This window comes from Equus caballus, chromosome 2 (genome assembly GCF_041296265.1).
Source record: "Equus caballus isolate H_3958 breed thoroughbred chromosome 2, TB-T2T, whole genome shotgun sequence".
Classification (NCBI taxonomy): Eukaryota; Metazoa; Chordata; class Mammalia; order Perissodactyla; family Equidae; genus Equus; species Equus caballus.
In genome coordinates this window covers 71,786,663-71,800,958 of record NC_091685.1, presented here as the reverse complement: position 1 = coordinate 71,800,958, position 14,296 = coordinate 71,786,663, and the positions used below count along the sequence as shown (strand labels likewise).

General features: G+C 37.2%; 1 protein-coding gene across 7 annotated transcripts in view; it reads left to right on the top strand.

Moving 5' to 3' along the window:
• Positions 1 to 676: 676 nt before the first annotated feature.
• CLCN3 (chloride voltage-gated channel 3) overlaps positions 677 to 14,296 on the top strand; it is an 86,505-nt gene continuing 72,885 nt past the window's right edge. For 2 of the 7 annotated variants that reach the window (XM_070261383.1, XM_070261382.1), the window contains exon 1: positions 1,134 to 1,705. Coding sequence is in view for 4 of the 7 variants with exons in the window: in XM_001499028.5 (XP_001499078.1) it covers positions 11,622 to 11,781 (160 nt within the window). In the remaining 3 variants the exon portion in view is untranslated. Of the gene's footprint in view, positions 1,706 to 11,605; positions 11,782 to 14,296 lie in introns of all 7 variants that reach the window. The other 5 variants (XM_001499028.5, XM_001499056.5, XR_011436684.1 and 2 more) reach the window with 5 other exon arrangements.

The following is a 14,296-nucleotide window of genomic DNA, read 5'->3' as shown; positions in this document are numbered from 1 at the left end:
TTTCACAATCAAAACTTTGGAGGAAAAACTACTTACAAACAAAACTTTCCAACTGCTCCCAGCTATCTAGGATAAAACACAAACTGTGTAGCCTAACTGAAGAACTTCTGCATCGTCATCTCACCTCATTATCTCCATCCTACATCTTGCATGTTATATTCAAATAATACCAGGACAACACACAGCTTTACATTTCTTTCTCTCTTGCCTTAAATTTCTACCAGGTCCTGCTCACCATCACCACCCTCCCTCAACTCCCGCCCCCTTAACGTTTTTGAATCTTCAAACTCCAGATCAGATCTCAACGCCCCTGTGAAGATTTCTCCCCACACTATTCTCAAGAGCGCTCCTTTTCTTGAGCAGTCATTTACCACTGCATCGGAATACAAACTCCTTGAGCATGGAGGTCGGGTTGATTGAATTCTGTAACTGGGGCACGTTAAGTGCAATAACTGTTTGCCAGAAGGAAATAAACACAATTCTACCGTGTAGAAAACTGAGTCTCCATTTTCTCCCAAATACTTAATTTCCAAGCGTTACTTTTGAAAATGCTTCCTGGCTAAATGCAGGTTCACCGTTTTCTTTGCAGGTGTGTTAGGCACAGAACCTGCGACGGCGGGTCAGGCGAGGTGACCCACGCAAAGGCCGCCTTCGGCGCTGGTAAAGGCGCAGGCCCGCACTTCCCTCGATCGAAGTTAGAGGAAGTAGCGCTCGTGCATGGCTGCCTTCGCTTTTCGCTTTCCGCTTTCCACGTTCGGGGCCCTGAGCCGGCCGGCGGTTCCTGCGCGGCTCCCGGACGCGGTCGTCTTTTCCCGGCGGCGCGGAACCGCAGCTTCGCGAGGACGCTGAGGACCGCGCGCGCCTGCGGCCTTCCGAGAACGCATTCCAGAGGGCGGCCGCCTACTGTCCTTCCGCGAGGTCACCGGAGGGGCAACCAGCAAAGCGTGACTGACGTGAGCTAATCGCCGGCGAAAAGTTTCACACCCAGCGCGTCCCGCAGCGCTCTCGCCCTCGCCCCGCTCCCGCTCCGGGCGCCCCACCCTCGGTCCGCCCACCGTTCCCACATGGCCCAATAGGCGCCGACGCGGCTCCGGCCGCGGCCGGAGGAGGAGGGGTTGCGGCAGCCGGGCGCTGAACGGCCGTTCACGTCAACGCGGTGACGTCACGCGTCGACGCACCTGTCGGGTTTCCGACTCCGGCGGCTGCTTTTCCCCTTTGGTGCGTCGGGGCTGCTCTGCTCCGGGACCCACAGCCCCTTTCTCAGAGTCCCAGTTCTCCCGCGGCCCGGCATCGGGCTGCGTGATGAGGCAGGAGGGTGTGGTGGGTTGACAACCATTCTACTTTTTTCTCCGAGTTGGACCATGGATTCAGGGTTAGTGTTTTAAGAGAGAAGTGAGATTGGAGATTTTTATTTTTAATTTTGGCTAGAAGCAGGTTGACTCTAGGGCCCTAGAAAGCAAGCGGATTTAACTTAATGCTGCTCCTGTGTTTGAAGGAGGCCAGAAAAAGTCCCACCTGGCAAAATTTTCGTAACCTCTACAGTAGAAAACCTCAGGTATCTTTTAAAACGCGATAGTTTTCGTTGTGTCAGGCTTTTTTCAGGTGGAGCTCCCAGGGTAGCTAGGTTTTAGGTTTGAAACAGATGCAGAATCCAAAGGCAGCGCAAAAACCAGCCTGCGATTTTGCTATGCCTCTGAGCTGCAAGGTGAGTTGCATTGTGTGAGTGAAGATTCGTTAGCTGTCATATTCACGGATTTGGGGTCAACTGTAATACCAGGCCTCTCATCTTGGTTTCTCTTACAACAAATTTGCCTACGTGATGTTAAACCCATCCTGAATTAGGTATATACTCTCTGACATTCTTTAAGATTTTACCTATTTCCTTCAGGAACCGTCGAAGGACCTTTGAATAGAACGGAAGTAGGTTCCAGGAAAAGATTAATTTTGAACTCTGTGGGTTTTACTTTCGCTAAATTTGCCCAAATTCGAAGTTAATATTCAGTTTTTCTAGCTTTAGATTTATGTGTATGTCAATACATAGTTTGTGTGTATATATAACATTTGTGTTTTGATCTTAAACTGACTGGGACCAGAAACTACCTTAGAAATTCACTTAGCATATGCTATGCTTTATTTGTATAGCATTTTAAAACTGGAGCTCGTTGAAGAGAATTACATATACATTATGCATATTAGAGGCTGAAATTTTTGTTTCCTTTGGAAAGAAATTCTTGTCTATGAGAATCGAATCAACAGCGACATACCTGTTTTTCTTTTTTGCAATTCAAAAGTTCATTTCTGCAAACTATAAACTCTTTTGAGCATGTAATTCAGTTACTGCAGCATCATTGTGGCTTGTGTCATTGATTGCTGAATCTTTTCAGAAATCCTTTTCTTTTCATCTCTAAAGAGTGAATTTAGAAGATTCTTTTCTTGACGAAGTCGGTATAGAATTAATTTAAATAATGTCAGTTTTACGTGCTTTTGTGAGTCACTAGAAAATTTTGTGCAACTCGAGACTACATATAGGAGTTAAAATGTTAATGTATTTGTTTTGATTTTCATCTTAAAACAAGCTGCTGTTGCAGATTGTTTTCTTGTTACATAGTATGGCTTAAAAACCAGGCGTGTGACCTACAAATATTTCCTCAAATTGAGTGTGCTTTTATGGCCTCTGGTTAGTAGGAACAGGCACTGTTGGCAGAATCCATGACAGATTGCATCCTTCTCCCACACCCTACCCCCCACAGTCTTCAAAGACTTTGATTCTTTGCTTGAAAAACAGGTTAAATTATTTTAAGAGGTCAATATCAATGTATAGTACCTGTATCTTTACTTGGAAGTTGTGTTTTAGCGTGTTTTCAATTATATGCAGCTCATTAGAATGTAAATATTTTACCTGGTTTTGAATATTTACAGTTCAGGGAAACAGATTTGCTGAGGTTATGGTTTTATGTTAGAGAGTTGGCTGTTTCTCAGGTCATGTTGGTGATAGACTTTCCACTTCCTGTTGTGACATGTTGGTAATAATTTTCAGACCGCTCAGGAACCCAGATTTGATCTCTGTGGTGGGTCAGATATCAAAGCAGTATCTTGTGGGCTTTGGCCACTATCACTGCTTTGTAGAACTTTCAGCTAAATTTCTAGTCAAACTTGTCAGCAAGGATCTAAGAGGTATATGTAATATGATATAATAAGTGTTAATGTTTATTGAGTGAATTCTATGGTTCAGGATCTTTCCTAAGTGGTTCTTTTTGGATTATCTCAATTCTCACATCAACCCCATGAAGTTGGTACTTTCAGTTTTCACATTATTCCGATGTGGAAACTGAGACATAGAGGATTTAATTAGCTTGCCCAAGCTCTCAGTAAGTGTCAGAACTGAGACTGAAGTGTGACAGTATGATTTCAGAGCTCTTGCTCTCCATAGCTGCTCTGTATTGCAGGTAAGACTAGTCAAAATGCTACAAGAAAAGATAGGATGAGAGAAAGGGCACTACAGGTTCACTTATTTTTCAATTATAAAAGTAATGTAAAGTTAGAGAAATTGTGGAAAAAAATTTTTTAAACCCTCATCTTACATTCTAATAAACTCTTTATTTTGTTTTTTCATATGCACATTCACATGTGTTTATAAACATTGTAGCTATGATTCATTTAGATTTTTAAAAATAAATGTTCTTCAGTTAGGTATGAAATGGAGGATGAACCCGTGTGGGGAAACTGCCCATTTGCATTGCTGAAATAGAGATTTGATCTGCAACTTTGCCTGGAACCAAGTTAAATATATTTCTTGCCCTTATGAGAAGTAGTTGTACAGTTTCTGTCTTGTAAAATCATGAAAATTATTTCGTTTTCAATGTGTGAGTCTTCCACAGCATCTTTTTGTTGGATTATTTTACCTTTTTTCCATGTTATAGTTTGAGCCTTATATTTGTGCGTGTGTGATTTTCCTTTAAAATCCTCTAGCATTGAACTTTTGAATTATTCTAAAAAATTTTATGAATCTAGGGAATTTTCTTCAGAGTAGACAGCTACTTCCTTTAGTGGGTTATCCATTTAATGCTTTTTTGAAGAAAAATATATAAGACACAGCAATTTGGACATGCAGCTAACTTAATGAACAGTAAGGATAAAATATCAGGTAATATTACTTTTGGGAGAAATCAGTTTCATTATTGTCATATCTTGTATGTGTTGACATTTTATGTCAGAATAAATTCTTTCTTACTCTGGTGATGTTCTGGTCTAAGTTTCGTGTTATGTTGGGTGGAGGTGCTATTCCCTGGTAAAATAAATTTGATAAGCTTTTCAAAAATTTTATTTATAACGTTAATGTCTACTACAGGTTTTCTCAAGAACCTTTCTTATGCTGTTAGCCATTACAGTTCTAGATAGGGGTATGCGTTATTACCCAAACTTATTTGACCGTGACACCTTTTACTGGAGTTGTGTTTTGTGCACATACTCACTAATCTCCAAATATTTTTGTTGCCTTCTTGGCTCCATAGCTTGATTCCTGCCAGTGCTTTTGCTTCAGTTAAGCTCTTTTCCTGTTTCTGCTTCATAAAATCCCACTTACTTTTTAAGGTCCAACTCAAGTATATTTCTTCCAAAGAAGGCTTCTTATCATTAATTACAGTGGGGTGTGATCTTTTCTCTGAACTCTTCTAACAATTCTTATGTCTTCTGTGACATTTGTCATGTATTGCTTTTTATTATATGTATATATAGTAATTTATAGGAAAATATTACAACATCCCCTTTGAGGACTGTATATAATGTAATTTATACTGCAGTTTACGGAAAGCTGTAAGGCCTGTACAAATATGATACCCTTAATCAATAAAAATGTCTTTACATTTTTTACAATTTCTGGTACATTAGTAGCTGTTCTATAAACATTAGTGAATGAATAAATGATTATGTTGAAATTCATTGTCACATTTTAGTTTTTGACTAGTAGTTGGCACATACAGTTCTTAAAATATTTATATGAAAATGCTCTTTGCTTACAAATGTCTAGGTCAGTCACTTTCACTTCCTTGCCATCATTGCTTTTGAGACTTTAGTCCATTTCTCTAGTTGCTAGCATTCGAGATTTTCATTTCTTCTTTGACTCAGATTGTGCCACCTTTTCTGTTCAGCTTATTAGCCAGCCAGATAGCTGAGTGGCAGACCTTTGAAACTTAGTCATGGTCCTCAGCACTACCAAATCTCCTTTATGAGAGAGGCAAAAAGCTTTGCTGGGAGTTCTGAAAAATTATTTTACCTACCTCAGGCTATGGGTCCCTTAGCCACCCATTTCCAGGGTCTTCCTATTTCTGCTGCCTACCCCCCAATTCTGGTGGTGTACTGCTTAGTGTTTGGAGGCTAGGTTGCTGTACTGGAGGTAATCATTCCTTTCATTGTGGTCTGGCCCTGAATAGGATTAAAGCCTAGATGTATAATCCTACAGTTGGAAAGAACACTCTGGTCTTGAGTTCTGTAAGCTATAGGAGACTGAAATTTGTTTCTTCCAACTGTTTTGAATCAACAAGTCAAGTCAGAAACTTAGCAGATGTCTTAACATTTCTTCTTCACCATTCCCCGCATTTTATTAGTTACCATATCCTCCTTAAACTTCTTTCTGCTCTTCCACGTTGCTATATCTTCGTTCACTTAGGCCCTCAATGTCTCATATTCAGAACTGTTCAAAAGTCTACTGGAGTAAGGGTCACCTAACTCCTCTCCCTATCTTTAGTCTTTCAGTCTCTTGCCCTTTTAATCTGTCTTCCACGCTGCTGATAGTGTAGGCTTGCTAAAATTCTTATCTGATCATGTGGTTTCTTTTAAAACTCTTGATGGCTTCCCATGTGTCTAAGTGAGTAAATAAGTTCCTTAGCATGACATATGAGCCCCTCCCTTCTTGATCTGGCCTGTGTCCACAGCCACTCTCTAGTCCCTTAGCTCTTACATAAGCTACCCAAGCAGGTTTTGTAATTATGCTGCTGTGTTTTTGCACTTCTTTTTTTTTCCGCCTGTATTGACTTTTCACCTCAGAGTTAGCCTAGTTAACTTATCCTAATCCTTCAATACTCGGGTTAAACATTCCCTCTGTTAAGTGTTCATAGACTTTCCCAGGCAGCATGCTTATTCCTTTTCAGTGTTACCAGATACCTTGTATATACTTCTCCTGTGGTACTTATCATACTATACTGTAGTTATTTGTATGTCTTTCACCTTTTTTGCCTTGGGAATGGGACCATACCTAATTCATTACCCCAGCACCTGGTTTTGTGTCTGGTACATGCTAGGTGCTCAGTAAATGGTTGTTGAATAAATTAATAAGTGACTCTGAAAACTGATTTTGGCTAGTAAATAGATGGTGATCCTGTAAACTGAGATAGGGAAAGTAGTAGGAAAAGCAAGTTTGGGGCAAATATTTATTTAGGCCTTGTTTAGGTCTTGTTGAATTTGAGTTCTCATGCAATATCCAAGTGGAGATGTACCATTCGTTTGCTATGCGTTTGTTGTTCATACATACTATATATATGAATTGATCCAGCAAGATTTTGTAGATATAGAGGAGATTATTCTGAAATTTATATGCAAAGGCAAAGGAACTAGAATAGCTAAAACAATTTTGAAAAATAAGAATAAAGTGTGAGGAATCAATATATCCAATTTCAAGACTTATAGAGCTACAGTAATCAAGACTGTGTGGAATTGCTGTGGATATAGACACATAAAGGAAAAATTGATAAACTGAACTTCATCAAAATAAAATATTTTTGCTCTGTGACAGACTGTTAAAAGGAAGAAAAGCTACAGAGTGGGAGAAAATATTGCGAACAACATATCTGACAAAGGAATAGTATCTAGAATATATATTCTAAAATATAAAACTTAGCAGTAAAAAGACAATCCAGTTAGAAAACGGGCAAAAGATATGAACAGTCATTTCACTGAAGAGGATACGCAGATAGCAAATATGCACATGAAAAGATGTTTAGCATCATTAGCCATTAGGGAAATGCAAATTAAAATAACAGTGAGGTATCACTACATACCTATCAGAATGGCTAAAATAAAACATGGTGACAACATCAAGTGCTGGTAAGGATGTGGAGAAACTGGATCACTTATACATTGTTGGTGGGAATGTAAAATAGAAATGTAAAATTAGCAGTTTCTTAAAAAAGTAAACATGCAATTACCATATGACCCAGCTGTTGCACTCCTTGGCTTTTATCCCAGAGATGAAGATTTAAGTTCACCCAAAACCTGTACATGGATGTTTATAGCAGTTTATTCATAATAGCCAAAATTTAGAAAAGAGCCAGATATTGTTCATTGGGTGAATAGTTAAACCAGCTGTGGTACATCCATACTGTGGAATACCACTCAGCAATAAAAAGGAAGTAGTGATACATACAGCAACCTGGATGAATCACCAGAGAATTATGCTAAGTACAAAGAGCTAATCCCAAAATGTAACATATGATTCCATTTATATAACATTCTCGAAATGGCAAAATTATAGAAATAGAAAATACATGGGTTGCCAGGGATTAGAGAAGGGGGGAGGGGAGGGTTGGAAGAATGTGAGTGTGGCTATTAACAGGCAACATGAGGGATCCTTGTGGTGATGGGAATGTTCTGTATCTTTGACTGTATCAATGTCAATATCCTGATTATGATATTGTCCTATGATTTTTGCAAGACGTTATCATTGGTGGAAACTGAGCAAAGGGTACACAGGAGCTCTCTATATTATTTCTTACCATTGTATGTGAAATGACAATGATCTCAAAATAAAAAATTTAATTAAAAAAAAATTGGGGGCAGGCCCCATGGCTGAGTGGTTAAGTTCATGTGCTCCGCTTTGATGGCTCAGGGTTTCGCCAGTTCAGATCCTGGGCCTGGGACCTAGCACCACTCATCAGGCCGTACTGAGGCAGCGTCCTACATAGCAGAGCCAGAAGGACCTACAACTAGAATATACAACTATGTACTGGGGGGCTTTGGGGAGAAGAAGAAAAAGAAAAAGTTGAGCACCTACTATGTGACAGGTAACCACTGAATATGCAGTGTTGAGCAAAAATTGATACGGTGTCAGACCTCATGACACATTCTAGAAGGCAAGACAGACATTAATTGAATGATCATATAAATAAGTGTAATATTACAACTGTGATAAGTGCTATAAAGGAGAAATATAAGAACTAATGAAAATTTGACCTTGTCAAAGATTAGCCCAGGTGGTAAGTAGGTCAGGGAGGCTTTCCTTACTAGCTGCGTGACTTTGGGCAAGTTATTTAAACTCTTTGTGCCTCAGTTTCCTCATCTGTTAAATGAGGATAATAGCACCCAAGCTTTAGGGTCCTGATTATATTTAATATAAATATTAATGTGCTTAAGATAGTGCCTAACATATAGTAAACTCTAAGAGTTTGTTAAATAAAAAGATACTTCATGTGAGATCTGAAGAATGAGTGGGAGAATTAATTAGATGAAGAGGAGAGAGTATGTTCCAGCCAAGGAAACAGTAAAAGCCCTGGGGGAGGAGACAGGAAACAGCCTGGTAGGACTGAGAAGAAGATCAATGAGTCTAGAGTACGGCAAGAAGTACTACAAAATGAAGCTGGAGAGCTGGGCAGAGGCCAGGCTGCACAGGGCTTTGTCTGCTGTATTAAGAGAGTTTGTCTGCTAAGGGTGGTGAGAGATGATTAAGACTTTAATCCATGGAGTGGAGAGAGATTACTGATCAGACTTGCTTTTAGAAAAGACCATGCTGGCTGCAGTATGGAGATCAGATTAGAGGGGGTCAAGGTGATTGTACATAGATCATTTAGGAATGTTCTATAGTAAACCAGGCTTTACCCCTGGAGATTTTCATAGGTTATGTCTAATTTTAATAACTCTGCATGAATATATTTGCAAGTTACCGTGCATCTATTATAATGTTTTGAAATGGTTTTAAATACATTTCTTGACAATTAAAAAGGAAGATGTGACTTTGTGGTATTGTTTTTATTCATTTTGTAATATCAAAATTTCAGCTGCTGTATTATGGCTTAAATAACCATTTATAGGCAAGACTGGAAATTGAGTTTAGAACCTAAAAAGATTTAACACTGGTATCCAGATTTCTTCTGTGTATCTCCTTTATACTATCATAGAATTTTGACTATTTTCTAGCAGTGTTGTTCAATAAAAATATGTGCACTGTAAATGCAAGCCACATATGTAATTTTAAGTTTCTTAGCCACATTAAAACAGTAAAAAGAAAATGATGAGATTAATTTTAATAATATATTTTATTTAGCCCAGTATACCTAGAGTTTTATTTCAACATGGAATCAATATAAACTTATTAATGAAATGTTTGACATCCCTTTTTCATGTTAAGTCTTAGAAATCCAGTAGATATCTTACCTCGGAGCACATCTCAGTTTGGACTGGCCGTGCTAGTGGCTACTGATCTGACAGTATGTCTCTATAGATTTCTGGGGTAATAAGAATAGTTTGTTTGGATTTTTTTTTCAAGTTATCAAATTTATAGAAATAGTTACCCAGGCAGGCCTGAATTTAATAAACTTTTGGGACAGAGTTTGTTGCTCTTGTTATAAAGAAAGATGTGGAGTCTGTATGTCTCAGAGGTGTTAGTGAGATTAAGTTTTTTTAAACACTTTGAATGAGTTAAGTTACCAGTTATCACTTACAATTTTTGAGGTCCTCTTAGGGATAAAAATAGAGGAGATATGTTGGAAGTTGGTGATTGAGGTCCCACAACACAGCAGATTTCAATTATTTTAGAGATTTCTCAGTGATGTGTGGCCTCTGACTAATATTCATTGATGTGTTATGTATGTTATCACATGTATTAAGCCCTTCTAGTCTGATCATCATGTAAGAAGTGAATAAGAGTGTTTGTGTTCTTTTCAAAATCTTAGCATACATGCTTTGATACATCAAAATTGAAATGATTCTTGAACTATTAATGCTTATTTTTTAAAAGCCTTTTGGTTATTCACTCAAGAGCCACAATATTTAATTTGATTGCCTCTATGGATGCTGCAAAGTACTTAGCATGAACAGTTATTTTCCTACTAGTATTTTAATATTTACTTTAAATATAAAATTCTTGCTTTAATTAGTACATTCTAACAAATTTTAGTATAATAAGCCATCTTTGGTAGAGGTAGAGATAAAACATTAGTAAAGTTGCAAAGCAGTAAATGTTTAAGTTTTTCTTTGTAATTTATGTGCTAGTGTTTGGTTATTCTCCCAAGACCAGAGTGATACTATTGTAGAGAGAATTTGTTTATTGAAAACTGAATACATTTCTCTTTTTAATCCCATTGATTGAAGAAACAATTTGACGTTTTGGCATTTATCATCCATATATTATGTATCAGTCATTATGCCAGATGCTGAGAATAGAGATATGCTCTCAAGGAGCTCTCAAAACTTCATGTTTTCTGAAAGTGGTCTTTAAGTTAAGAAATTTATGTAATAAATCTGTTAAAAATAGACATCCAGTAATATTTTGTTTTTTCTACAAAGAAATGTAAAAGCTTTACAAATAATTTTTAACTATTATAACTCTGAGGTTATTTTTCCATGTGCAGAAGGAAAATTTACTGAGGACAAAAGATTGTCTTAAAACTCTTCAAGTTTTGAAGTACTAAAATTCAACACTAGAGTTGGAGTGTGCTTAGTTCCATTGTCTTTTGTTTTCTGTGTGTACTTATTATGACGTGTTGTCAAATAAGTCTTGTTTTACAAGGCTTACTGGTTTGACTGCTTTTATGACTTTGTCTTTCAAGTGTGTTGCTAATGTCTACCATACTTATGGTGAACTCTCATTTTGATGTTGAGCAAGTAGGTAGATGTATTTAAAAAATCAAACTCTTTAGGAGTATTATTGTTTTTAAAGTATAAAGAGTTAAGAACATGAAAATATATGCTAATTTGGTATTAATCTGCTTTGGAAAAATGAAAATTGTTACCTATTATCATTTTCCATGGCTGGTATTTGCTCATGGGGTCTGAAGATTTAAATTTTAAAATGATGAAAGGAGAATGAAATTAATATTAAACATTTTAAAATACGGTATTTTAAAATTAGTATTTGCGTCTGGTAAAATATTCAAAAGAGACGAAGAATCTCCCTTTCAGACCTGGTACTTCAGCCTTCTTGTTCATTTCCCTTGTGAGCAGCTTTCTTGGAAATCCCTCCAGAGATAGTCTGTACATACACAAGCAATTAGGTGCTGTATTTCTCCCCCCTGTCCTTCCTTTTTCTGGGGGGAAAAACCATACATACTTTATAGTATACTATAAACACTTCTCTGACCTTTGTTTTGTAGTTTAACAATTGATCTTGGAGATTGTTTTATACCACTACCTGAAGAAATTCTTCATTCTTTTTCACAGCTATATAGTGAGAATAGAATTATTAAATCATCCCGAAAGACTTAAAAAAGTTAGCTGTTGAATGAATTTAGGATTTTTTTTTTTAATACAGAGATGAGAAGTTTCCTGGTGTCATGTTGAACTAGATGATTTTTATTATATGTTGGGAATATGTTAAAGGCCTTTTTCCCCCTTTTTTCAGATAATCAGACAGCTAAATGGAGTCTGAGCAGCTGTTCCATAGAGGCTACTATAGAAACAGCTACAACAGTATAACAAGTGCAAGTAGTGACGAGGAGCTGTTAGATGGAGCAGGTGTTATTATGGATTTTCAAACTTCTGAAGATGACAATTTGTTAGATGGTGACACAGCAGTTGGTAAGTGGCATTACAACCGTTAATATTTGTGGTCATGAATATCCACTAGTGAGTGTATACATTGTTTTATTGAGGTTGAGTTTTTGGGTAACTTTTTTTAAAAATTGAGATGATTCACGTAACATAAATTTAACCATTTTAAACTGTACAATTCAGTGGCATTTAGTGCATTCACAGTGTTGTATAATTACCACTTCTATCTAGTTTTAAAACATTTTTATTACCTCAAAGGAAAACCTCGTATGTGGGTAAACTTTAAAAATTTAAATATAACAAAATAGAGAGGTATACAACTGTAGTTGGGATTCTCCAAGAAACAGAACTAATAGGATGTATATAGACATAGAGAAAGAGATTTCTTATGAAGGATGGGCTCACATGTTTGTGAGGCTGAGAAATCCCATGATCTACCGTCTGCAAATTGGAGGCCTAGGAAACCCGGTGGTGAAGTTCTAGTCCAGACCCAGAGGTCTGAGAACCGGGGGAGGCAGTGGTGTAAGCCCCAGTCTGAGTCTGAAGGCCCTCAGATTGAGGAGCGCTGCTCATGTCTAAGGGCAGGAGAAGACTGATGACCCAGCTCAAGCAGAGAGCAAATTCACCTTTCCTCTGCCTTTTGTACTCACATCCTCAGCTGATTGGATGATGCCCGCTTGCATTGGTGAGGGCATCTTTTTTTGGTCTACCAATTCAAATGCTAATCTCTTCTGGAAAGACCCTCACAGACACAGAAATAATGTTTCCCAGCTATCTAGGCATCCCTTAGTCCAGTCAAATTGACGCATGAAATTAACCATCAGAACAGTCATCAAATCGTAAGTGTGGATGTTGATGAATTTCTACAAAGTGAACACACTTATGTAATTACCACTCAATCAAGAAATAAATCATTACCAGTTTCCCCAGAATCCTCCCTTTCCCCCCTTCAGTTTCAAAGTTAACTATTATTTTGATTTCTTTCATCATAGATTAGTTTCGCAGGTATTTAAACTTAATATTAAAGGAATTATGCTGTATATACTCTTTTGTGTCTGATTTAATTGTTTTGAGATTTATCTGTGTCGTTGAATATAGCAGTAGTTAATTTGTTTTCATGGCCATGTAGTTATCTCATTGTGTAAATATGCTGCAATTTATCTATTCTATCCATCATAGATGGTTGGTGGATATTTAGTTTTGTTTTTCTTTCACATTTTGGCTATTAATAATAATGCTGATGTGAATTCTCATGTACATGTATTTTTGCGTACATTATGTACACATTTCTGTGGGATTTATGTATTGGACTAGAATTCTTAGATGTCAGGGTATGTGGATCTCAGTGCTACCAGATACTGGCAAAGATAGTTCCAAAGTGGTTGTAGCATATGCATTTTACCAGCAGTGTGTGAGTTCTAGGTGCTCCACATCTTCACCGGTACTTGATATGACCAGTTTTGAAAATTTTGGCTCTTCTAATATGCGTACAGCAGTGTCACATTTTAGTTTTAATTGACATTCGCCTGATGGCTTATGAGTTTAAGTGCCTTTTTGTATGTTTATTGTCCTTTAGATTGCCTCTTTTGAAGTACCTCTTCAACCTTTTTGCGTATTTAATGAATCTTTATGCATTCTGATTATGAGTCCTTTGTCAGATATATGTATTGCAGATGTCTTTTCTTGCTCTGTAGTATGCCTTTTCACTCTCTCAATGGAATCTTTTGATGAAGATGCAATTAATTCTAATGAAGTCCAGTTAATCTTTTCATTTATTGTTTGTGCTTTTTGTGCGCTAAAATATCTTCCCCTACCTCAAAGACATGAAGATATTCTCCTGTTTTCTCCCAGAAGTTTTCTTTTTTTGTGTCTTTCACATTTAGATTTATAATCTACCTGCAATAAATTTTTATATGTGATGTGAGTTAGGGGTTCAGATTCATTTTCTTTTCCCCTTATGGATAACTAGTTGAACCAGCACCATTTATTGAAAAAACCTTACATTCTCCAGCGTACTGCAGTGACATCTTTGTCATCTTATCAACTGAGTGTATTTCTGTAAGTCTGTTTCTGGATTTTGTACTCTGTTACACTGAAATATTTCTCTATCCTTATGCCAAAACTTAGCATGTATGTGAGTTTTGTTTTTCACATTGGTCTTGTGAGAGACTTGTAGTCCATTTACATTTAACGTAAACACTGATATATTTGGCTTCAGATCTACTGTTTGTTTTCTGTGTGTCACAGCTGTTCTTTTTTCTCCCTTTTTTTCTGTTCCCCTAAATACCTTATTAGTTATGCATTCTCTTATATTTTGTTTGGTGGGTTACTCTAGCAATTATAACATGCACTCTTGACTCATTAGTTCTACTGTAAATTAGTACTTTTACCACTTCGTGGAAAATGTAAGGACCTTAGGATACTTTACCTTTTTTTTTTTTATCCCCCTTCTGCTTTTTGTGCCAAAGTTGTCCTCTATTTTAATTCTTCATATATTTTAAACTGCACAAGACACTATTATTGTTGTTCTATGTCAATGTCT